The 26156-nt window shown below is 39.4% G+C and overlaps 1 protein-coding gene across 3 annotated transcripts; it reads right to left on the reverse strand.

The window, feature by feature from the left end:
• Window positions 1–667: 667 nt before the first annotated feature.
• Window positions 668–25491, reverse strand: LOC114553888 (ras-related protein Rap-1A). 3 transcript variants are annotated; one of them, XM_028575325.1, is made up of 8 exons: window positions 25384–25491; window positions 17986–18079; window positions 15382–15450; window positions 14983–15039; window positions 13911–14051; window positions 8932–9075; window positions 8725–8851; window positions 668–1783 (listed from the first exon to the last, which is right to left on the reverse strand). In XM_028575325.1, the coding sequence occupies exons 2-7, from the start codon at window positions 18040–18042 to the stop codon at window positions 8762–8764; spliced, it is 558 nt and encodes a 185-aa protein (XP_028431126.1). In that variant the 5' UTR covers window positions 18043–18079; window positions 25384–25491; the 3' UTR covers window positions 668–1783; window positions 8725–8761. The 3 variants fall into 3 exon arrangements, with proteins under 3 accessions (XP_028431126.1, XP_028431127.1, XP_028431128.1); XM_028575326.1 differs by having other exon boundaries at window positions 17986–18074; window positions 25384–25490; XM_028575327.1 differs by lacking the exon at window positions 25384–25491 and adding an exon at window positions 25172–25319.
• Between the last annotated feature and the right edge of the window lie 665 nt (window positions 25492–26156).

Consider the following 26156-nt stretch of genomic DNA (forward strand, 5'->3'; position numbering starts at 1 on the left):
GAAAAACAAACTTATTTCAGTGAACAAAAATCGCATTGAATTTAATGTTTTAACCTTTCATCTATTCTGACTTTTAAATCCCTCCGGCTTTTCTTTGCACTGGAAATCAGTGAGCAAAGATTACAGAAAACCCTGTCTTCAAGGTGAGAAACTAAAATGAATCCAGGCTGTTGGGGCTCAGTGTACAAAGCACCAGAACCAGCTCAATACAAATAAAGTTACCATCGGTCCTTCTTTCCAATACGCAAGTTTTTGTGTAAAGAAAAATCATCATGAAAAAGATGCACCAGTTTTATTGTGATTAATTGTCCCATTATTCCACATTACACAACTGGTGGGGTGTATGCTTTGAATTACTAAAACTCACTGAATGTCTTCATTTCTTTTTATATACTGACACCTAGTGGACATTGAAAGTAAGGCATATGCAGGGCATAATACACTTAAATAAGCTAGTTGTACAGTGCATATACAGTAATACAACACTGTCTTCTCTCTGCCATCTGTTAATCAATGAACAGACAGCTTTCACTGTAAAGAATCAATATTTATGAATACTTAATAGCTAACAAAATGTAAATATGCAATGCCTATTTTTGTTCCATATGAAGTTTCCAATCCTTTAAAAGGACACCTTTTAATTTCCACTCTTCTCAAATAAGTCAAATCCGCTTTGGATAAAAGTTTAATTCACAAAAATACATTGACCAATATAATGAAAATGTACTAAAATGTACTTTAATAATCCATAAAAGCTGGAACATCATTGACAGAAAAACACAAGAAGCATTATTAGAGTTGGTTTAGTATAATATATTTCAGCTTCAAGAGACATAGAAATCAATCCTTATTTTCCCCATATTTCTTCTATAAAAGACCCATTTTTTTCTGAAGCATTATTATGCAAAAAATGGCATTAGAATATATTATGGGAGCTATGAAATCCCAGTGACTGAGTATAAAATTAAGTCACATCAGAGAGAGATATTCGCAGAAGAGAAGTCCATGAACAACAGGGCGAACAAAGAAATATAGAATAAAAATAATACATATTATAGACCTTGATCTATCATCACTGACATGACAGGCATGGAGAATAGGTGTATGGCTATAAAAAAAAAAAAAAAATTCTCACTCTTCCACTTGATTTCACTTGAAAACATCTACACTTAATAACTGATGCATTTTTGTCATGCTCATATTTGAAGAATATTTATAATCATACAACTAAAAAGAGGTCAACTTCCATGTCTTTCAAATACGATATTGAAAAAGATGAAAAATACTGAATCCAAGTTCTAACTTTGTTTTCCTTCTTTTTAACGCTGTTATTTTTCTTTTTGTTAAACTGTCAAAAAATGAAAATAAGGGGGCTGCACTCTGGCCATGTAGGCAGCTCATGGACACTTTTTTTTAAAACTTTCAGAGGCTTTTTAACATCATCATCATAAGTTTGTGGTGTTTGTTGGTGCAGAAAATGGAGACTGTTCGTTCAGGGTTCACACTGAAACGGAGACACAGAGGAAGGTCCTCAGAGGTGAGAGACCAGAGTCTTCTCTCTCTCTCTCCCTTACGGTCTTTTCTTTCTCTCTCTTTACTCTCTCTCTCTCTCTCTGTCTATCTCTCTCTCTCTCTGGCGTAGATCATCCTCTTCTTTGATAGGAGCAGTTCAGTCAGCTGATTCACCATTTATGGCTGATGGAGGGAGGGGAAGGGTGTGGGGTGGGGCTGTTGGAATGCTGGCACGTTCCAATCAGGGCAACAGTTCTTCATTACAGCATTTCTGCAAGACAGCACAGTGGTTAAGTCCTCATTTCATAGCTTGACTAGGAATTACAAAACACCATCTACAAAATGTCAGTTCCCTCCAGTGGCCTGTTAATGACATTACATCTGTAAGAGGAGAAAAAAAAAAACACAGAGACAGACAGCGAGAGAATGAAAGAAACTTTAGGAAGAGCAACAGAAGAGAGATCACTCGTCCAGGATAAACAGGCATGCATATAAACATATATGAAGAATGGAAGAATTAGAGGCCATGCACAAATGTTCCCAAGTGTGAAGACTTTGTCACAGCTTCCATATTATTTTTATTGCTGGTAACTGATTTAAGTTACCATCAATAAAAATAATATGGAAGCTGCAGCAGCTACACATCTTCCATATTTTGGACATGTATGATGTGTATAAAAAAAAAAAAAAAAAAAAAAAAAAAGGTCTGGGCTAACACCCCAAATAAAATAATAAAAAAAAAGTTCATGACATGATGGATTCAGCATGCATACATATTAAATGCGATTCTTTCTTCTGTTGAAATCAAATGTGCACTAATTATTGTACTAGCTGAATAACATGAATTTTAGTGAGTTTGAAAGACAATAAGTAACTAAACATACAAATGATTGATTAAACTGATTCTAAATACATTAACTTGTCTGTATACTCTTTATGAAATTGCTTCATTTTTAGGTCAAACTAATGGCCTTAGGTTTTTACCAAAAGCAAAGTCTAAGGGCGGAACACATAATAATCCTGCAAGTGCTTACTCAGCTGGGCATGCTACCATCCAAACGAAGCTTAGTGAAAGTTTAATCAGGAAGATCTCTCTCTCTCGGAGATCACCGTATAGTCCAACCAGATCTTGCCACAATCTCTCTTAGCCAATTACATCCTTGCTGCCAAACTTTAAAATCGGTTGTCCTCTCTGCTGCTTTCAGTTATTCAGTACAAACGGATGCGACCATCCTCCACCGCTTCACCCCCAGTGTTCATAATATCAGCACCCAGTCGTGCTCCTCATGCCATCATCCAGGCCTTCAGCTAACTCTTTTCTTGACCACCAGTGTCTAGACCCCACGGGGAAACACGCTGATCCATTATATCATCACTACCCCCTAAATATACCACGTCACAATGGGGTCTCATTGCTAAAGACTCTTCTCAAATGGATTGTTCAGTCTAAATGAAGTCTCTCCTGATTGAACTGGGCAGTGAGTGCGGTTGCCTGGTCTCAGGGTGCCGAGGTGCAGATAAGCCAATAGAGCTTTTTCACAGCCGACACGTTGACTTGTGATAGCTACAAAGCACAGATGTTATTAACAAGATTAACAATGGCTGCATTCCAATGAAATGTTCCAGGGCCATGCTATTATACATGCTACTGCAGATCACCGGCACGACCAACTGGGGCACTTGGAAAGTAGCCATAACTAATGTCAATGGTTTTCCCCCGTGCTTTCGCTGCTGTGGCAGTCTGCTTTGAAAAGAGCTTATTGTGAAGTCCGTTAAAAGAGTTGCATACAACACTCTCAGCTGAACCAACATCCAAGTTAACTTCCAGATTTCAAAGTTTAAAAGACAACCCAGAGCTCAATTACGAAGTCTATAAACTCTAATGGCAAAGTCACATATTACGGTGATAAAACATGTGGGAACATCTGATTCAACATTGTGCAGATAAGCTACGAGATAAAAGGCCCTGTTGCTGTAGGTGCCAAAAATAGTTTTAAAAGATGACTGTAAGGTATGTCCAGATTTCTCTCAAATAAATAGTTACATTTAGATCTTTAAAGACACACCGTCTCTTTTTAAACTCCCTGTATCCAGCATGTCCAACAAATTCCAAGTTTAAAAAGTCTTGCAAATACTAATAGCCTGCACTTTAAGAATCAATATACCATCATATCATATATGAGCTCCCTGTCAATTTCTGTCTGACTACCAGTAAATACAGTGAGAGCTAAAATCTGAGAATGGCGGCTCATGAGGTCAGTTAACTGGAAAATGCCCATGTTGTACAAAGTGAAATGTCCCATTAACTCTCTCTGTCCTGTACGAGGCTGGCACTGTAACCTCTCTCTCGCTCTCTTACAGTGTATGAGTTTGTGCGTTGTGAGCAGTGGAACAGTGGGGCTGTAATCCCATTAGTGTTGGTTCATTGGGCTGGCCAGTGTGTAAAAAAAAAAGGGGGGGTGGGGAGGAGTGGCAGACACCGCCCCAGGGCCCACTCTCACACTGGACCACTAACTGACCAACACAGATGGATTCAGACAAGGAACGCAGTGGGTGGTTTAGTGGCCCTGATGTCTGGGCTGGCCACAATGGTACTGTCTGTTTCACTAATCCCGTGTTATCTGTAATATCAAAGTTTTTTATTTCCCTCCCTCAAAGTTAAAAGTGAAAGTAGATATAAAATCTCTGCTGCTGGCTGCTTTGGCAACACTGAAGTTTTGTTCTGACGACACTGCCCGAAATGTGTTAACAGTGATTGTAAGGCATTCTGAGGAATGGTACTCTGACTAAAGCGGTTGAAAAACTCTTGTAAACTGTAAGTTGTTCAGCTACACCCATTTTAATTTCTAAACAAAGAGGTCCTATTACAGACACCAAACCACACTTTTTGTTACATCTGTACATTTTTAATGAACTGTTTATGCTTGTTATTCAATGCTAGCACACTGCACAAAGATCCCACCGTCTAGTATAGAATGCATTACTCATCTGTTTTGATACTGACTGCCCTGTATACTATAGGAGGTGCTGACGACAGATTTTAGGGGATGAATAAAGTGATCACACCAAAGGCAATGGTCTCTCTCCTGCAGCAGTTTTGATCCAGAAACAATACAGGAGATTCAGCAGAGGAGATGTTTAGGGCTGCAACTAACGATTATTTTCAGTCGCTTAATCTGTTGATTATTTTCTCGATTATTCGATTAGTTGTTTGGTCTATAAAATGTCAGAAAACAGTTACAAATGCGGATCAGTGTTTCCCAAAAGTCCAAGATGACGTCCGACAAATCGATTATCAAAATAGTTGCCGATTAATTTAAGAGTTGAAAACTAAAATCGATTAATCTTTGCAGTTCTAGAGATGTTTGGATACTGTCAGCAGAGAATATAGTTATTATGATTATGGGATACTTGTAAAGAAATTATTTGTCCCCTCAGATGAAAGGAGGGTGAGCTACAGGACAGTAGCCCTAAACACTCTCTCTAGTCATCTTGCCACCCTGCTGGACATTAGTTTCACTGACCAAACAGTGGCTGTCAAACTGAATTCAGGCCAATACATTGTGTACAGAGGCTCCTGTATCAAACACAAAAAATGTTGAGGCCTTAGTTAGAATATTGGTAACTTTCTACTGACAATCCAAAAATGACACCCCTAGACAAGGCTTGAACTTCTGTCAAGCTCTCTCTTTTTATTCTTCACACAACTACCTCTTCACTTTTAGCACGTACATCCGAGTGCAACACCATCAACGCCTTTAAGAGACACTGTCCGGCTCTTCACCCTGCCTATGAGAGTGGCCATGGGGAACGGTTCTTTCCAAGCATAGTGACCCCGTAAGGCTCATACCTTTATTGTTTGGAAATACTGGAGGCCCGACTAAGTAATCTCCCTATGAGGCTGGACACAGATCATGAGATCTCACAAGATTTGCTCAACTGACTGAACCTAAACTCATCTTTCAAAGGAATCTTTCCACATCAGGGTGGAAACATTCTTACTGTGACTTTCTAAGTTGGTGAGCGGTGGGTTAAATCTTATCAGGAGCTCATAGCGACCTCTGACCTACAGTGGGTTTAGGGTTAATGTGACTAGCAGTCAAAATTAGAATTGGCCAATATGATGATACATACTGCAAGATGATAGAGATTTGTCTTGCTCATACCAAGAACCTATAGCATACCATTTATCTCTGTTAAAAGGCCATTATGGTCATTTTTGCAAATCTATAAGCTTTACGGTAATTTTGGCATTATAGGAACCTTGCAACAATGTGAGGAGGTACATTGATTTGATCAGGTATTTAACTTACAAAATTAACAAAAAAAAAAAAAAAAAAAAAGACATAAGCTACCTGGTTATACATTTATTTATAATAGTTTCTCAGCTGATTTTCCAGAAAATCAGCAACAGAAGATTTTGTTCAAATTGAGAACCTCAAGCTAAAATAACATGTCTAGAAAAATGTCCTTACAATTAGGCAGGTAAGGTATGTTTATCAAAGAGGCTGCAGGGATGGTAGCTAATGTACTGTCAAGCAGCAATCCAACACCTCGTATGGATGAAGATTATTTATTGCCTCACATACAGTAAATAACCGTAAATATCAGTGAAGGCCAGTCTAAAATTAATAGACTAGCTTCTCTGTTTGGAAGGATTGACGGGAATAAGCAGCCTGGTTTACAGCTCGAGTCGGTTGTCAGACTTCCTCATTACCAGTATCCGGTCACACTACAAAAAACGCTGTGAATAAACATGAAAAAAGAAGAAGCGATTCGGATTTTCCTGGGAAACAACCTGATGACAGATTTGGATTTCTTCATACCTAACCAGCTGCTGCAGTCTGCTGAGGTCCATGTTTAATTCCAGCCATCATACAGTGACTCAGTCATTCATTCATTCAACAGCAATGAAAATGTAAAAAGAAATTGCTAATGAAAGCACTTCACGCTTTTGAAGGCTGACTCAGGGGGGGTGTCAGCCTGCCCCAAAACATTTATTGGATCTGTAACTTAAATCAGCATCAAAGAAATGCACAGGATGACAACTGCAGTCCTTTTTAGAAAGTGACAAGACATGTCTAACACATGCAATTTATGAAAAAGATGTCTGACTGATCAGTTTTCACGCGGAATAGTTCTTGATCTCAGACAAAGACTACATTTTTAACTATGGCTGCACAATATGAGGAAAATATGCAATGTTGTTGAATATCGCAATAACGAATAAATAAAGTTCAGCATTTCTGCTGATTTCAGTATTCTGCTAAATACAACAACCAATTGTAGAATTTAAAACAAACGAAAGGAATCCTTTCCAACAGTCTTTTATTAAACAAAGTTAACATTGATTAGAATATAAAAGTCACCACTAAAAAACAATGACAGTTATATTTTAAAGTGCAGTTTTCTACAGATATATTCTTTCAACTAACTAAAAAAATACTGTATCCCTGAGTGTCTTTCGAGACATGTCGAAGCCTTTCGCAATGCGTTTATTGCGCCATATGATAATGCGATGACGATTAAAAAAATAATATATTGTGCAGCCCTATTTTTAACCCAGGATAGAGAAGAATTCCACTGCCATCAACACCAATAAATTGCACTGAAATAACTAGACACAAAAACATGTTAACATATACTGGGTCCTGTGGCTAGTTAGCTCAGTTGGTAGAGCAGGTGCACATGTATAGAGCTTCTATTGACGCAGAGCGTCCAGGGTTCGAGTCCGACCTGTGACAGTTTCTTCCCCTTCGCTCTCCCCTTTCATATCTGAGCTGTCCTATCTAGTTAGATGTATCCAGGTCAGGTGTTAATGTGAAAAGTAAGTTCATCTTTAGAATAAACTGACGCTGTTGACCAAGTAAGTTAATTATTTCTTTTTTACATTTTCCCACCCGTAGTATCTGCCTGGAGGGGGGGGGCCTCTCTCTGAAATGCACCTCACAAAGTTTCTCCAATTTACTTATGTGCTCAAGTCCTCATTAGAAAGCGTAAAAAGGAGCAGTAACCACTAGGGCTGCAACTAACGATTATTTTAATAATTGATTAATCTGTCGATTATGTTTTTGATTTTTGAATACATACTTGTTGTTTCAGTTAATAGTTGTGTAAAGGTAAGTAACCCAAATAGCAGATACAGACAAAAACACACACACACACACACACACACACACACACACACACACACACACACACACACACTTATTACCATCATTGTAGTAAGTGCAAGTTAAGTTCATTTATACAACACACAAAAATATATTTGTCAACAATAACTGATATGGGACAAAGCACAGAATATATACATAACCGCAAGGCGAGTGAAAAAAAAAAACGTCTTTAGTCTTGCAAACTATACCACCCCTGCTTTACTACTGTTATTAACGAGCTAACGCTAGCTTGTCATGCTAGTCAGCTGGATAACGAGTAAACACCACACCAGCACTAGAAGAGCTACTGGAGGGACGGTACGTTCCTCACTTCAAAACGGAACAGAAGTAGGATAGTGTAGTGACTTTACCCTGCTGTTGAACTCCCTTCCTCCTCATCAAGGACTCCAACAGGTTTACTCATCACCGTGGTGCACCCGTGCCATGCCGTATCGCTTTTGCTTATCTTGCAATTAACACGTTCAATTAATTTAGTGTGTAATGCTCCCACACCTTGGATGACTTGGGTCGTACGGATTTCTCTGCCTCCGCCGTGTGTTTCAGAACAACGTTACGTCTCTCTCCGTATTTCCTCTACCCTGCTCTGCTCTTTTTTCTTTTCTTTCGCTCCGCGCTGCTCCTCTCTGCGCACAACTCAATTTTTTTTTATCTCCACAACTGAGTGGCGTGATAGTTGCGCAACACAACGAATCGATAATGAAATTTGTTGCCAACTTTTTTAATAATCGAATTTTATTGATTTTATCGATTTGTTGTTGCAGCCCTGGTAACCACCATTGACAATGTAATATTAGGCTATACAGATTAATTTGCCTATTCTTTACTGCAGGCAAACAAACCCGTAATAGACTGATGAATGATAACTGCAACTGATGTAAGTAGTACCATCCAAGATGCATAGAAAGCTATTATGTAACAATAATTAACCCGACGGCCTGCCTATGCATCATGACCTCATGAATACAGTAGGTAAGCTGCTAGGTCTTTATGACTTACACTATGTGACAATGGGGTATACAATTAAAGACGTACACACCTGGCTCAGAGCTGCTGCAGGGGCTGGAGGGGAGTCTTTAAAGCAGGACACAATTGGATTTCTTTTTCGCCTTCTTCTTTTCCACTGGCGTTTTCCTATTTATCTGTCTGACCAGGTCATAGAAGATCTAAGAAAGACATAAACTGTCAGGGATTTAACAAGCACTCCTTGCACGTTCACCACTGGTTTGTTTCTGGGTGTACTCACATCGAGGACGTTGATCTTTGACTTAGCAGAGGACTCTAAAAAGGCACAGTGGTTCCACTGTCTGGCCAGGTTCTGGCCCTGTTCCTTTCCCACCACACGCTCATCCTCCAAGTCGCACTTGTTCCCCACCAGGATCATCGGCACCTGAGGACAAGCAAAACAAAGTAAGTATGAAACCCTTTGAGGCAAGTTTGTGATTGTGCGTTATAAAAATGAACTAGACTTGACTTCATACATGTAACCAAAATGTAGCCTTCTCCTTTTTAAAAATAGTTCATTTGTATAACATTGGGGATAAATGAATACATCAATTGTCATCACCTATAGACGAAAAATAGATTTGAAGCAATGAACAATGCTAATCAAAACACCAATTTCTCTGGCATTATTTTAAGTGGTAAGCCCATAAAAAATAAATAGAGAAAAGGAGGGACAAGTAGAGAGGAATAATTAGGAAAAGGAGTTAGACGATAGAAATGAGAATTTTAAAAAGTAGGGTGTTTTGAACAGAAAGTAACGGAAAATAGGAGATGGAAAAATGTTGGTGGGACAGTGAGAGTTAAAGCAGGGTAGCATTTTAAATGTTCTTGACACTAGTCACAGTTTCAGTACGAATTTCAAAAATCATCCTTTTTTTAAGATACAACTCAGAACACATTAAAAAGTGTTTCTTTTAACACAATTATCCAAAATTCCTAAATGCATCAAAGTGCATGTTTGCATTCACCTGCTTTAATGTGCATTTTGAAGTTGTGAATGCAAAATGTGTGTGAAATGCCAGAAATTCTACATAAATCTTGAATATTGGCAATATCAAAGACAAGATGCAATACAAACTGATGGAAACCGATCTGAATTAACTGGCGTGGCAGTGACTGCTGTACTACTGTAGACAAAGCTTTGAGTGGCATCTTGTTGCCTGCACACATATCAGTATGTTCGATAAACCAAATGCTTTACAGGGTGCTGCCTACCCCTTGAAAGAACAACAACAATTAGTCTAACCCTATAGGCCCAACCCTACTCACACATATTTGTGGAGCACACTGGGGACATTTAAGTCTGTGACGTCCAGTGCCAAGGATGGACATTGAGACTGGAACGAAGTGAGAGTAATAACAAGACAATATTTGTCAACAAATGCTGAACTAATTTGCGTCCACAAAGTACAAGAGTGGAGACATGCTTATTAAACAGCTAAGGAGTCCATTCATTTCAATTTGAAAGACAATCAAGAAATCAATCCATCCCTGCGGGAAGGCAAAAGAAAAAAAATCAATATAAACTTGCAATGAATGCAGTTTTGTTTTTTTTCTCCTTTCTTTAGAAAAGAAATCCTAAACTGAAAACACAACCAGAAAACATAACCACTGACATGTGCAGCTGGTTTTGGAATCTCCCAAATACCCAACACTTCTTCTTTTGTGCCCCAAGTCAGAGGTTTTAATAACAAAAAACTCTCTGAGGAAGCGAAAATATTTTGGGCAAAACTTCAGCCCCAACTGTCACAGTGGGCAGAGTCGGGGCAGTCAGGGTGTCGGGATGCGTCTCATCCTGCCTGCTGTTTCCTGACCGTCTATCTAGGGAGCATGCCGGCCTGGAGGAAGTCAGGGCAGCCCCGCCCAGCTGGGATAACATCGCTTTCCTTCCTGAATGTTTTCGAACATTTCAGCTGGATTCCAGGCTCCGGCTGCTGGAATTACATGATAGTGTGAGACTGAGTGTTTGTGTGTGTGGATTGCATTCATTTGGTTTAAACTTTACTATACCACCACCACTCTAGGACAACAGAAAGAGGATCAAGACTCAAGTTTGCAGAAGAGTTCTGTATTTTGTCTCAGCTTTCCAGGGGTTCACAGGATATTTGTGTTTGTGGTGCAGCTTAACAAGCAAGAGACATAATCAACTAGTGGGGAATTTTGCAGGCAGACACAACAGGCGCCAATAATACATCAGCTGGGGGAAATCTATTTGTGGTGGGACTGCAACAAATAAATCCATGCATGAGAAATCCTGCCTTCGCTCCCTTGTCCTTGTCTAGAAACGGCACCCAGACATCCAGGGTCTGGAAAAACGAGATATTTGTAAGCAACATGGTAGTACCCTGACATGCTCTAACTTGCTCAAAAGTGAGACCCTCCTCCCACCCACAAGTCTACTGTCCAGAGGTCGTTTTGACAGCCACGCTCCTCCAGAAAATGTAATACTTTTGAAGGCATAGGATGAATATTCCAGGGTCCTTTTTTCTTTCTCTCAGTCTTTCTGGGCTGTTGGGCAGACGACAGAAAACTGTGAGGTTTAGTTTAACCCCATGGAGGTTGATGCTTGATGTTTGATATCCAAACAAGCCCTCACACTGGACTGCTGAACGACACTATTCCCATGAGCCCTGGGAGAACCAGTGGTATGCCCTCCTAACACAAACTGTGAGCCAATCTGGGATGAAAAGGATGGAGAGAGGGGATGGTAGGATGGAGGTATGCAGGGAAGAAAAATGTTCAGTGTCAGCAGCACACAAGGCAGCATTAGACTACTTTAGGAATCCATGCAGCCCACAGAGAATCTGTTCAGACCCAGTTAACATGCTACAGACAGGTCCTGTCCCGCCCACAACGGCATGCTAGACATTGGATTGTGGAACACAGAATCGGGGAGTATAGAGTAGCTTAAATAAATGGAGCCAGTCGTTCCAAATGGAGCAGTGAGTCACAAGCATGGAGTCAGGCATTAGTACCATCCGAGTCACATAAGCAGAGACGGAGATGGCCCGGAAAAGTCATAAGACCTCTCTTACATAAGAACTGTGGAAGTAAGTAAGGGGAGTGAGCTTTTAATACACTGGCGACTGCTCACTCACTTTATTCTTCTCTCCTAACAACTTTTTTAAGGAGATGGAATTTGGCCCTACTGTGTTTAATGTACAGTCATTAAAAGGGCTTGTTAATTGAGCTTGGCAATATCAAATGCTTCTGTACATTTTGCCAGCTTTGCAGTAAATGGTGCGTGGAAGAGCTGAGAATGAGAACAGCTGCGGCAGCAACTAGAATGTGTGCTTTAGCAATAGCTTGAAAGCCAAATAAGAAATCCGTCCTCTTGGGTGGAAAAAAGAAAAAAAGAGAACATGTTAAGCATTTCCTTTGGTTGTGCATTCCTGCAAGGGGCAAAGAAAGATAAACAGATGCCACAGTCATCATAGGCTTAAATCACCAGTGGACTGATAGCTGACAGAATGGCCATTATACTCAGATAAGCACAAACTGGGGATATATACAGAGAAAACACAGTTAAAGAAAAGGAGGGACGTCAACTGTTTTCTTGCACGTTGAGGAGCCACTGATCATGCAATCCATCCGTTAGCCTGAGGCTAACCTCAGTTCCCTAACCACGTAGGCTCTAATAAAGTACCACAGCCTCACGATGCAGCGTGTTTTTGATGAGCTGAGGCTTTCCTTGCACATCATCCCTGACAGTCCAATGACCCGCACAGAGTGCCAGACCACAGTAAGACCACAAGGCAAGCCATCGAGAAAGGGGGGGGTGAGAGACCCAGAGCAACAGGAGTATACTGGCACAGATATAGAGGAAGGGGAGCAAGAGAATAACTAACAGAAAGATGGGACAGAAAAGAGCACCAGGCTGCAAAGGGGCTTTTTAGATGGTTGACAGGGAACACACACACAGAGAGAGAGAGAGAGAGAGAGAGAGAGAGAGAGAGAGAGAGAGAGAGAGAGAGAGAGAGAGAGAGAGAGAGAGAGAGAGAGACAAACATTCATTCCCTCCAGAGATCACCAAAAAAGGGCATCTGAGATCCTGCTGACGCATTATCTGCCCCAACAGAGAGGGGATGGAGGGCTTACTCACTCTACAGCCTCACAATTTACCAGAGATATAGAAAAAAGAAAATGTGCAGGTCAGGAAAATAATGATATGACATGCTCTTTTAATGTGCACTGTTACAGATCCAGGCTGAGGGGCAGACTTGGAGGGAAAAACCACAATCTATGCATGTAAAAAGCAAGACTGAGGGTTGAACATGCACTAGTAAGACAAAGACACTCCCCTACTTGTTACGGGACTCTTTGCTTAGTGGGGACTTTGGCTTGGTGTCCATGTTAAACACACATGAAGTAATCAAACCACAGAGACCTGCGTGACGCTGATATAAGCTAATGCTAGGCTACGTAGAGTACACAAGTTTCACTAAGTGCTTTCTCATTGTTTTCACTCTGCAGACAACACAGAAATGACGCTGTGACACCATGTGCATTATGTCGAGGGAATACAAATTTAAAATTACTGTTATACAATGCAGTGATTACAGTGTTGAATGGTATCCATAGCAACAGTGCAATCAGGATGAACAATGTAGGTGGTTGAGAACACAGAAGTGGGGAGCTTGTACTTGTACCGTTTACCACCATCTGTGTTTCTACAACCTATTCAACCATGGTATAAAATAAAAATAAAATGAGAAAAAGTTCTGTGAAAATGTGGAAGAGCTGATGTAACTTTCTTGTAAGCCTAAAGGCCAATTTATGCTCCGCGTTAAATCGAAGCCATAGGTACGTACGTAGAGATACGGACCCTCCGCCTGACATGCACCAAAAATGTAACTCCTATCCTGTCAATTAAGGCTATTAAAAGCCCCAAAAAGTAATCTTAAAAAAAAAAAAAAAAAAAAAAACATGAAATCAAGGAGAGGGTTAACTTTTCCTGCTCAGGCTTTCCGACCGTAATCAGAAAGCACAGGGGACACTTTGTTTCTCAATCTATGCCTCTAGAGTCTGTACACGTTCCGAAGCACACTCTCATTCGCTCTACCACACATACACACATGCCGGCTCTGCTATTCTCTTAAAGAGATACGCTAGAACGACGCAGACACACCAGCGCAGAAGTATAAACCTCAGACCACTTAGGTAGGCTACGGCGGAAGCTCACGCATAAATCGGCCCTATGAGTGCATACTGTTTACTTACATCCTCGGTGTCCTTTACTCGTAGAATCTGTTCTCTCAGGTCCTGGAGGTCGTTAAAGGTGGACTGTGCTGTGATGGAGTATACCAGGGCGAAGCCTTGGCCATTCTTCATGTACAAGTCCCTCATTGCTGTGAACTGCTCCTAAAACGCGGGAAAAACAGAGGAAAGACAGGCTATGAGCTCTGTTATGTGTTCTCTGGCATTTTATAAACTGTTGAACATTTATTGTAAATGTCTGTTACACAACAGGAAATCACAGTGTTGTGACCTGTTCTGAGATTCAGTACATACAGTGACAGATATAGTGCAGTGGAATTGCTGGATTTCTGTCAAGTCTTTGCATAGCACACTCACAGCATTGTAGAGTGTGGGTAAACTATCAGCAACCTTTTGACTTTCCACTACAAACAAGAATGAACATGTATATGTTGCTTCTGCACCATCAACATACCTAGAATTACCTTACACTCTCCTACACAGTCTTCAAGCATACTTGTGCTGGGCAAATGAGAGATCTATTCAAACGTGAACAAGACTGCAGCCATGCTGTGACTGTTCTTGCCTTTGAGCTAAATCCTCACAGCATGCTGATGTTTAGTGGTTATTTGGTCATAAACCAAAGTTTTAAACTTATGATGATAATAGATGAAATGTTAGGGAATCAGTAAAATTATTTATTTGCTCCCTTAACAGAAACAGGAAAATCTGCACCAAATAAATCTAAATTATATCGTGGCAATTCATCCAAAGGTTGTCAAGAAATTATACTCAAAACCACAAATGTAAACTTTATGGTGACGCTAGGGAAAAAGTGAACAAAGTCAGTAGGATGAATGTCTTTACAAAATAACAGGTAGGGCATGCTACATTTATGTATAGGAAAAACTTATAACAGTGTCTCAGGTCATAACTAGATGGCATATCTGCTGGTAAAATGTTTGAATGCAATTCTAGTTCTTTTTTTTTGATGTTTTGAGATTTCCTCAATGTGTTCAATACAGGGACTCGGGGGTCCTTATACACATTAATACATGGTATCAACAGAGGTTTCAGTGGTATACAGTTCACTTACTGTGCCTGCTGTGTCAAGAATTTCAAGCATACATTGCTGCCCATCTACCTCCACTTGCTGTAAGAGAAAACAATGGTAACAGATAATGTAAACAATGGCAACAGATAATGTCAAGCTACATTTCAGGTAAATGGGCATGCACATCATATCCCTATTTAAAATACTGCATACAATACAAACCAAGAGAGACCACTAACACAGTGGAAGAGAGGAGTTAGAAACAGGACATAATACATGTAAAGACAGATATGGAAATAAATAAAAACAGGAGAGAAATAGAAGTTAAATGAAAGAAAAGAGCACAATATGATGACGTGAAGCTGCAGAGCAGCTGCTAACAATCAGCTCATTCCTATCCAGCACTCTGCCTCCCCCTCTTCACCCTCAAGGGACACTCACCTTTCTGTACGAGTCTTCTATTGTAGGGTCATATTTTTCCACAAAGATTCCCTGTACAAACTGAACTGTCTGTAAGAAAAGATACAGAGCAAGCCAACGTCAGATCAATGTGTCCTCCTGGCCATGAGAACAAAACATCTAGAATGGCAAAAAGTGACATGTGTCCTTGCCGTGTTATTACAACAACTCGGCCAGGCATTGAAGGAGAGGATGTTTGTGATGTTGCCAGTCAGACCAGCCAGGGTCAAGGTTATTATAGTTTTGCATTTTTCATTAGTTTTTATTTTTATTTCGTTATGACTTTTTGTTTTCTAATTTAGTTTTAGTTTTTAAAGCGGGTTTGCTAGTTTAGTTTTTTTTTTTTTTAAATGCTTAGTTTTAGTTTATATTAGTTTTAGTGTTACTTTTAGTCTTTTTTTGTAATATGGGTCATTTATCAGGGGCAAGATTCAAAAAGGTCAGAAAAAGTATTGTGTAATAATAACTCAACAAAAACATCATACTATTTTAGAAATATGTATTCAACAATAACACCGGTACATAAAATGTATATATGATGAGGAGCACAAATATGTAAACAGTCTACACAAGATGCAGTAAGTGCAAAATGTGTAAGTGACGTGTGCCAGGAAAAAAAAAACCTATCTAGCCAATGAACTAAAGAAGACATACATCAACAGGTGTTTTGAACTCTGATTCGAGTAAAGTGGCGAACTTTTTGAAGTCAAGACTTTCGGTACCGCCATGATGCCAGGCGAAGGGCATGGACTATGTTGTGTTCAATTTAACATGGACTGTTGGAATTTCTGGGTTACCAGTCGGAAACTGTATACTGTCTATGGTCGGAAATGTCAACTCTGAAAGATATAACGTTATTTGCTCTATGAAAGACATTAGGGCTGGGCGATTTATCGATATTATATCAATATCGTGAGATGAGACTAGATATCGTCTTAGATTTTGGATTTCGTAATATAACATAAGTGTTGTCTTTTCCTGGTTTTAAAGGCTGCATTACAGTAAAGTGATGTCATTTTCTGAACTTAGACTGTTCTAGCTGTTCTATTATTTGCCTTTACCCACTTAGTCATAATATCCACATTACTGATGATTATTTATCAAAAATCTAAGTATTTTGTTAAAGCACCAACTGTCAACCTTAGAATATCGCCGCAATATCGATTTTGTCAAGAATATCGTGATGTCAGATTTTCTCCATATCGCCCAGCCCTACCAACGACATATATACAATATTTGCTGATGTCTCCAAGTCAACGTAGGGCTGGGCGATATATCGATATAAAAAATATATCAATATATTTTTAAATGAGATATGGAATTAGACCATGTCGCATATATCAATATAGTTCAAATTTGATCCTTGCTCCAAGTAAGCTGCTGACTCCTTTTGGATTGGCCTCTTTTATTTTACAGGCTTTTTATTAAAGATATTTTTTTTATTTAAATGTGCACCTTATGGAGCCTTGATTTATTTAAAAAAAAAAAAAAAAAAAAAAAAGGGTACTCCTGTTATACAGTATTTGTTTACATTATATTATTTGAACAGCTGAGCATTTAATCATGAACAAGGTGAAGAAACCCGTTTATTATTTATTCATTTGATTTTGCAACTGTTCACTGAAATAGCCGGTTTCTATGAAACTACTTGTGACATGTCATATTTGGCTTTGACTGAACTGCTCTCACTTTGCGGAAAAAAATATCGTATTTACGCTATAATTTTATTATATTTTAGTTAGTTTTCCCAAACAGACATTACATTTTTTGTTAGTTATTGTTTCTTTGTAATGCCTCGTTTTTATTTTTATTTCAGTTAACAACAATGTTTTTTCCCCACCTAGTTTTCGTTATTTCGTTTGTTTTCATTGACGATTAAAACCTTGGTCACGATACAAGAAAAAGTCTGATTCATCTTACATGCATATGCAAATTAAAGAGTCTTAGTTAGAACTAGTGCTACATTAAGCACTGTGCTTAATGGTTGGGTTACATCAAGTAGTAGACAAGCGTTCACCTGACATCTTAAGGTCTAAACATGTCAGCCTGCCAGTTTGAGGGATTAACCTGACTTCCACACCTGGTCAAAGTTAGCTAAGCAAGGCATGCAACATTTCACAGACATTCATGGTCCCTGGACAACTTTGTAATGACAACAAAATACATAAAAGTTCAGAATTTTGGCCCGTGCTTAATTTAAAATGGTGAAATTGATATCTACATCTAGAACCAATGGCAATCCTTAAAAAAATGGATGGGAACTACAGACAGACAATCCTGCAGCACACATAGCTAATCTAAAAAAAAACTGTAGTGTATAACACTGTGCTACAGGATGGTACAGCTGGACACTTGTCAGGAGACGCAAGCATGTTATCAATAAATAGTATAGCAAAAGCAAAAATAGTTTAAGTAAAAAAATGAGGAAATGGATAATTTCATCTGTGGTGTTGTGGCTCCCTGTGACAAAAATTTTAATTAAATTCTTTAACAACATTGTTTTCTCAAAAAACGTTGTAGCAACACACTGAAGAAATGTTAAGAGGTAGGGGGGGGCAAGGAAGTGGTTCAGTAGGGAATACTTACCAGAGCGGACTTGCCCACGCCTCCAGAGCCTAACACCACTAGCTTGTATTCACGCATGGCGGGTTTGCTTCACCGGACAGCCCAACAGTCTGCACTGGACAAATGGGCAAAAGCAAAAATGGGAGGAATAAGAAAGGTGCAAAAATAGATAAAAAACTCACTTTTCAAGCAAAACAAAGGAATTTCCCAGTCTGGTCTGAGTTTTTCCACGCCAGAAAGGAAGGATTCTAGTCATTTCTGGAGGTTATGGGCAAGAAGCAGCACAACAATAGAGGGAACACCCATACGTGGAGCTGCTTCAGGGTGGAGGAGGTTAATGTAGGAGTATGTGACCCCTCTCTAACACAAACCAGCTGTGGTGTGTATGAGTGTAGGGGGGACTAAAGGGATCAGAAGGGGAGATGATACATGGATCTGGCAGATATTCCTCCTAATGACACAATCATCTGGCCTTCACACACCAAAACACACCCTGCTGACAAATGTTTTAGTCACTCACTCATTCTTGGTGTTGTACAACAAGCAACATAGTTTCAGTGTGTTTGACTAATGACAGAAAACATCTGAGGGAAAAGTGTGATGGGGAGGAAATTGCAAAATCACTGTAATATCCCTTTAGGGATGCAGAGGCTTCAAATCATTGGCACACACTGTGGCATAGTCAGTTGGGTTAGCCAATTGGGTTACTACGAGACTGCTACACTGAGGGTTAGTTGTGGCTGGGTGACGTGGGGGATTCCTGATTCTTTGTTAACTTACTGGCTGCATATGAAATTATGTTTTTGTAAAAGCTGATGATCAACTGTTGGCAAAAGACTGATTTAGACTACAAAACGTAAATTATTCAAAAAAAAAAAAAAAAAAAAAAAGAAAAGTCTGTCAATGATTAGTTATTATATAGTAGTCAATTAATCAATTAGTTAATTGTAAAAAAAATTTAAAAAAAAAAAGCTTCTCAAATGTGAAAATGATCTGGTTTCTTTCTTTTTATGACTGTTAACTGAATATCTTCGGGTTTTGGACGTCGCCTTTTGTGCAGCACGTTGGCATCAAGGCTGTGTTAAAAATCAGAAAGTGTCTTCAAGTAAAAAAAAAAAATCAGGTCTCAGGGAGAAAGTAGAACCTCGCTTGATAAATAATTCTTTTTTTCAAACTATTATAAAAGCTAAACGGCAGCCATTCTGGGAAGCAGATGATCCCCTCCTACACTATTCTTTTTGCAGCACACTAAATAAATACTCAGGGGAATGGACAAAGGAACCAAGAACCTCAAACTTCAATCACAAGCATTGACTAGGTTGGATATGAAGCTCGGACTCACTGTAAATAATTCATACTCACTAATTCTCAACACACAAAGAGAAGATCTCCTTGCATGATCAGGGAGGAGCCATTGGAAGGAAAAAGTAAAAGATCGTGGCTGCACGAGCGCTATGCAAACAGTCTCTGCTGCACTCTCGTGTAAACATTCGAGTACAGAGTCAAGTGCGTGCACAGTGTCACATATACGATGTTAAACAGTGTCATACTTTAGGCTAGGCCTCACATGCAGCTATCCACATGTCATGGTTCTTGTATGGACACTGTGGACTGATTCTAGCTAAGACCGATGACACCAGGAACCCGCTCTGTGACAGTTGCCGTTAGATTATTATGGGACTGCTTCAGGAAGTCGTTATGGAGGACATCTTCTCCTTCAAAAAGTACACTGTCAAATTTGATCTGTTCCCGCCCTTGCTTAAGGAAAATCCCCGAAGGATGAGCAAAGCTGAGGTACATCAAACATATCCATTAGGACCTTGGTTTCCAATCTATGCGTTGGTATAAAAAAATACCTAGAATTAAAAAAAATAAAAGAACTGGATCAGTTTAAAGTGATTTACCTGCATTTTACAGGACATGTGTTAACAATTTATTCTGATAATAAAAGGAGACCCCTCTTTATTCACGGAGAGGCAGGGTGCCTCCATATAAAAATGCTAAGGGAAATCCTGTCTTCCACACATTAAAAGTAGTTGTTTCCTGCCACAAGCGTATGCTGTTCATCTAAGCTTAACATTTTTTTTTAAAAAGAATTAAAAAAAAAAAAATGTACCCAGTTAAAAGTTAATAAAAAGTAGAAAATTGGATAAAGTTGTGCAAATTCTGATTAGAAAGATATAATTTAGCATGAACATGTTTCATACCTACATTTGTATTATTGCCTTTCAACTTTATTATTTATTTAAAAAAATTTTTTAAACATGTTATTTTTAATAAATAAAAAATTGTGAGTGCATTGTGTAGTCTTTATTTTTATGGCCTACGTTTAATATCAAGTTTGGTAACCAACTACCCGAAGAAGAGAAGATAAGATTCAAAACTAAATCGGCACAGCACTCAGGCATTTGCCTCCGCTATCGCCAATCACTCAGCTGTTTCACTTCTTCAATATGCGGTTATTGTGGTTGCTGTCACTGCTGTTTTAATGCATTGGCTTAGCAGCATCTGTAGAGTGCATGCAGATGAACGACATCAGATTATTTGATTAGTTGTTTGGTCTATAAAATGTCAGAAAAATGGTTAAAAATGTGGATCAGGGTTTCCCAAAAGCCTAAGAGGACATCCTCAAATGTCTTGTTTTGTCCACAACTCAAAAGATATTCAGTTTACTGTGACAGAGGAGTAAATAAACTAGAAAATATGCACATTTAAGAAGCTGGAATCAAAGAATTTTTACTTTTGTCTTAAAGAAATACGCAAACCGACTAATAGATTATCAAAGTAGTTGGTGATTAATTTAAGAGCTGACAACTAATTGATTAATCTTTGCAGCTCTAATAATGATATTAAGAAATATCCTTGTATTATTGTGAACGATACGATATGACACACCCTCGTCTATATCCTTGATGTTCCACTTCCGGGATTGCTCTGTTGCCACAGGAAATTCCGCTGGATGCATAGATGTCCGTTCCCTTTCACTTTCTTTGTGTTGGCGTTCTAAACTCCGGTGGATTTAGGAGGACTATTGTTGACTGCTCCTCAGATCTCTGCAGGGTAAATTGAGACAGCTAGCTAGACTATCTGTCCAATCAGAGTTTTCTCTCAGCACAACTATTTTGCAACGGATCTGTGCAGAGTTTAGTGCCGCCCATGACGATTGTGATTGGTTTGAAAAAATGTAGTCTCGTTTTGCCAGATCCTCCTCCAAAGCACGCTGAAGGAGAATCTGGCTACTCCACATAGCATTCTGGGATGGGAGGAAAACATGCTCTGGTTTAATGGCATTTCTTTAAACCAATAAGAATCGTCATGGGAGGTGCTAAACTCGGCACAGAGCTGCTGCAAAATAGTCTTGGGAGATAAAACTCAGATTGGACAGATAGTCTAGCTAGCTGTCTCAATTTACCATGCATAGATCAGAGGAGCAGTCAACAATAGTCCTCATAAATCCACAGAATTTAAAATTCCAACACAAAGAAAGCAGAAGGAAACGGAAAATACATGCATCCAGCAGAGTATCCTGCAACACTGGTGCAATCCTGGAAGTGAAACGCGAAGGATATAGACTAAAAGAAATGCCAATAAACCAGAGCACCTTTTTTCCCATCCCAGAATGCTATGTGGAGTAGGCAGACCCTCCTCCACTCCGCAGTGTGTGGATGGTCTGGCAAAGCGAGACTAGACACACCCCTATAGTGTAGGTTTCAGTTTGTCGATGAATAAATGCTGCAGCTCCTCCAGACAAACATTTGAGGCTGTGCAACCTAGGTATCATAGGTTGCACAGCAAAGTATCATTAATAACACTTTAGATGAGTAATCAGAACAATACATTATTGAAAATAGCATGATTATATTGTTACATATCAAATTAAAAGCAGTCCTCAATTATTAGTCTCAAAAATAGCTTAACCATGTGATATGATATGCTACTTCAGTACACAAATACTAGGACCACTGCAGACAAACTTTTAATATCCAGGAATTCACAATAAAGACACCATTGCTGCAACAATTTGGCCACAATTAAGCACATTGGCCATACATAGTCAAGCCTAGGCCAGTTTCAATCTAGTTTTGTTGAAGTTTAAGTGCACCACTGAACATTATTCCACTTAAAAAAGGCAAGAGTAGGAGTAAAGGACAACATTTCTCATCTTTAGTGTGTTAATTTATGTTCTTGAGAAGGGCAAAGTGGTTGTACTTGATGCCTGCCAAGACACAAATACCACTTTCCCAAACTCAAACTACATAACTAATCAAGGCTCAAAAATCCAGCTTCATATTCAATTAGTGAACAACACCTGTCTCGGTCTTATTGAGCATCCCACTCATAACTGCGTTTTCTATAAAAAGGCTTAAAAAGGATGCTCTTGCTTTGACACCATTTCTACAAACTTCATACCAGGAAAACTACACACAACGCTGCACTCTCTCAAACGTCTGCCTACACACTCACGACGCACACAAACACATGCACACACAAGGCCATTTAAGGACATCTCCCTTTAAAAAACAAACCTCTCCCTCTTTCCATTGCCCTCAACTACACACTGTCATTTCCAACAAAACAAACTCGTAGTAACCCCAGCAAATAAGGAGCGAGGACAGCCACATGCCACAGAAAACATGCTCCACAATGACATCACTGCATCACTCACCCTCTACAGTCAAAGGTATGCATCCATCTAAGGCTGTAAATTGGAAGAGGTGGTGTTGCTAGCACGAATATACAGCAAATGCGTCTGGATAAACTATGTCTCAAACTTGAGGAAACTGAAATTAGAGAGCAGAGGGCTTCACAGCTAAACTACAACATTTAGGAAGAACTGACAGCAATGGAGCTGTCACAGAGCCTGACTCAGCAGGGCAGTATGATTGACAGCTGCCCTCTGTATCTTCCACCCAGTGCGGATGGTGAAAATGCACACATCCGTTGGTTAAGCTAGCTGCATGATACCGACTCGTGGGTCATCTTCTTATGTGCTTGTTTGTTGGCGTGCATGACAATTACAGGAACTACACTGATATATAAAAACAATATCCCCTTGAGGTTTAAGGGTAGAAAAACAAAAACAGAGTGAGTGAGCTAATAGTTGTTCTGGTGGAGTGTTCTTTAATGTTGATAAGCTTCTGGTTACTCATTACCTCCTCCACAACCACAGTTCACATCACTTGTTCACACTGAGCTTAGCATAAGAAACCCACTAACTTTAGGGGAATAACCCAGACTCTACTGACAGCAGACAACCTGTCAAGGAAAGGGCTTGAGTAAAGAAGACACAGCGCTTTATTTTACAGCTAACATATTTACTTATATCCTAATGTCTTGAAAATTCCCTGGAAAGAATTATGTTATTTAGTCCACGTTATAGAAAAAAAAAAAAAAAAAAAAAAAAATTAAAAACAGCTGTTGAAATCCAGAGAAGTTTTCCAACTCCATTTAAACACAAGCTGAAATGTACTAATTTTAAAATGGTATAATCAATTATTTTTTATTATTAGAAACAATTTATTTATGTTAAACTGCATGATTGACTGTAGATAAATTGCACATTGTTGCATGTTCAGCTGACCTGCTGTGCCATCTAAAAGACTAGCTATCTTAGCCACTAAGTGGGAATAATTAATTGGTAGTATACCAATTGAACCCTGTCTAATTTCATCTATAATTAGTGCCAAATCAGTTATTTCTAGGAAACTTCCTAGTAAATGTGGAATTTACAAGCCTGTAAAATAAAACGTTTCCACAAGAGCTTAAAAAAAATGCTACGTTTTCACAGCAGCAACTCATTTTAAAAGCTGATCTTTACGTGTGATAGATAACACTGCATTAACATAATTCGGCTAATCAAGACTTTTGAGAAATGAGGATGTTTCTGATGTTAACTCTTAAGGCAATTTGACATTTGTTCACAGCTCTGAAGATGGTGTCAAATATCCTGCACAATCTTCTCTATCAAAATTCTACCCAAAAGAGAAAAGAAATCAAAAGCTTCCGTTACCTAGTTGAATAGCTCTTACATCTCTTTTCAGCTCTACCACAACCTAAATGCCCCCCATGAGTCAGAACAAAACTGCCGCCCAGGACACAAAACTTGGCTGTGACTTAATTATGACAAAGATCTGTAACTGACGAGCACCATCAGCCGAATGCATCTGTGTTTCTGAGGCCTTGACTTGTAACCACATCCTCTTTCCAGCGTAAGAAGGCTTCATGCTGATAGGATGGAAAAGGAGTAGCTACCTACTAAAATAGCCTCTTCCAGTCTCTGTTCCTGTTCAAGACTCCAAACAGCAGGCTTGCTTATAGAGGGGGAGGAAGTGGGGTTTAAAGCATGTGGCTCATCATCAGACCTGGGCTATGAAGAGATTCAGGGCACAGGATGAGGCTGATGTAGAATTTCAGTTAACACAGGGTTTAAAAAAAAAAAAAAAAAAAAGCCCAGTTATCCTCCTTGCAGAAATGTCTAATTCACTTGGAAACTGTAACAATCCATAAAGTTGACCTACTGTGTGTTTATAGTTCGAGGATGGAGTACACACCTTTGCTGTTTCAAACCACTGTCCCTGCAGCAGAAATATCCTGCAACAGGCTGGCATGAAGCTTAGCCCAGGCAAGAGAAAGTCATTTGAGCTCTTAGGTTATCTCACTGTGAATCTACCTAATTTGCTTACGCCAGTGGCATATGCGTATCACTCCAGGTCATGCTAAATCCCTACAATCTGTGGCTGTGACTTTCACATAGAGCAGTAAGTAACACTACCGTCAGTGCGTGGTGATTATCACACCCTCAGCTTCCATAACCTCAATCAAATTACAGATAAATATTTCAAATACCATAATCTTTCATCTAGGCAGACGAGAACAGCATCTGTCCACAAACAATCTAGTTCCATACCAGCAGCTACACTGTGTCCCGTTATCAAGCTTGTTAGCAAAATGCCGCTAACTAGCTAGCTTTAACTGCCTGCGACGGGCCGCCGACACTTCACAACCGCTAGCTACAGCTCGTTAGCAAGCATGCTAGCTAGCCGACACATTCCTCTCCTCGGCGTACAATCAAAACACAGCTAGGTTGTCAGAAACACGCTGCAATCCAGCGCATTGCATAGCTCAAACGTCAACCGGACTTGGCAGGTTTTAAATCAACCCGCATCACGACGTATTTGCTCGGGAAAGACCAGATTGCTAACGTTACCTGCCCTTCCGCCTGGCCTTGACTAAAATGGGAGTGCACACTCCGTTTTGTACTTGCGGACAATTCTTTTCATTTATCCGACACGTACAACACACGCCGTGCACCCCGCTGTATCTGCTTATTATCCCGCATGTGTCGACTCGACGTGCTCCCAAGCAAATGACTTATTTGACCGCGTTTAGCATCCAATAAAGTTTGGCATTTCCACTCACCGTTTCTCGCTCGCTGTCTCTCGCCGCTCCGCAAGTGTCAGTTTGCCTCCGGCCTCTGTGCGCAGCAGACGTCACTCCCGACTATTTCTCATTTTTCTTAAAAGGGCATGACACATCAGCCACTCGCACCGCATCATTTGCATGATAACGGGGCTGCACAGTAATGATGAGTGTTGTTATACTACATTACTTTTTTTTCATTTTTATTTGATAAATGTAATGATATTGCCTACCTTTCAGTTAAGTTTTATTAACTTCATTTTTTACTACCTTTGTTTTTTATGGAATTATTTTTTTCTTGATGTTACTGCAGTACATTTATCTTATGTCCTGGTAATATAAGACTGTATCGCCTTATTGAGAGTGAAGACAGAACTGTCTTGTTATCTTTAATGAAGATGATGCCGAAATGTTTTAGAATTGATGTTTTTGTCACATGTTGTAGTGACCTATGAGAAAACTTACACAATAAATAGGGGGGTGGACCAAGCTGTTTGGGGTCTTTTCGTGCAAGTCAAAATCAAGTATGGAGTCCTTGAGGGCAAGTCCAAGTCATAAGCAACTTTCTAGTAAATTTCAGGTTTCAAACAGACACGCCATTTCAACATTTCTTTTAAAAGCTGTTAACATTGTTCTTAATCCTAATTAGAGTTGAAAAGTCTAGTCTATTAATCAAATAGTCAATTGATAGACAATGAATCTGATAATTTGCAAATATCCAGATTAGTCACTAAAATCTTTTAACGGTTAGTTGCAGTTTCAGACCTAATATT

The sequence above is a fragment of the Perca flavescens genome, chromosome 4 (genome assembly GCF_004354835.1).
Source record: "Perca flavescens isolate YP-PL-M2 chromosome 4, PFLA_1.0, whole genome shotgun sequence".
NCBI classification, from domain to species: domain Eukaryota; kingdom Metazoa; phylum Chordata; class Actinopteri; order Perciformes; family Percidae; genus Perca; species Perca flavescens.

Coding starts and splice junctions, on each gene's coding strand:
- LOC114553888 (XM_028575325.1), bottom strand. CDS start 18,042: ATGCGTGAATACAAGCTAGTGGTGTTAGGCTCTGGAGGCGTGGGCAAG. Junction 15,451..17,985: donor GCGTGGGCAAGTCCGCTCTG/GTAAGTATTCCC, acceptor CTTTTCTTACAG/ACAGTTCAGTTTGTACAGGG. Junction 14,052..14,982: donor TTCTTGACACAGCAGGCACA/GTAAGTGAACTG, acceptor CCCGCGTTTTAG/GAGCAGTTCACAGCAATGAG.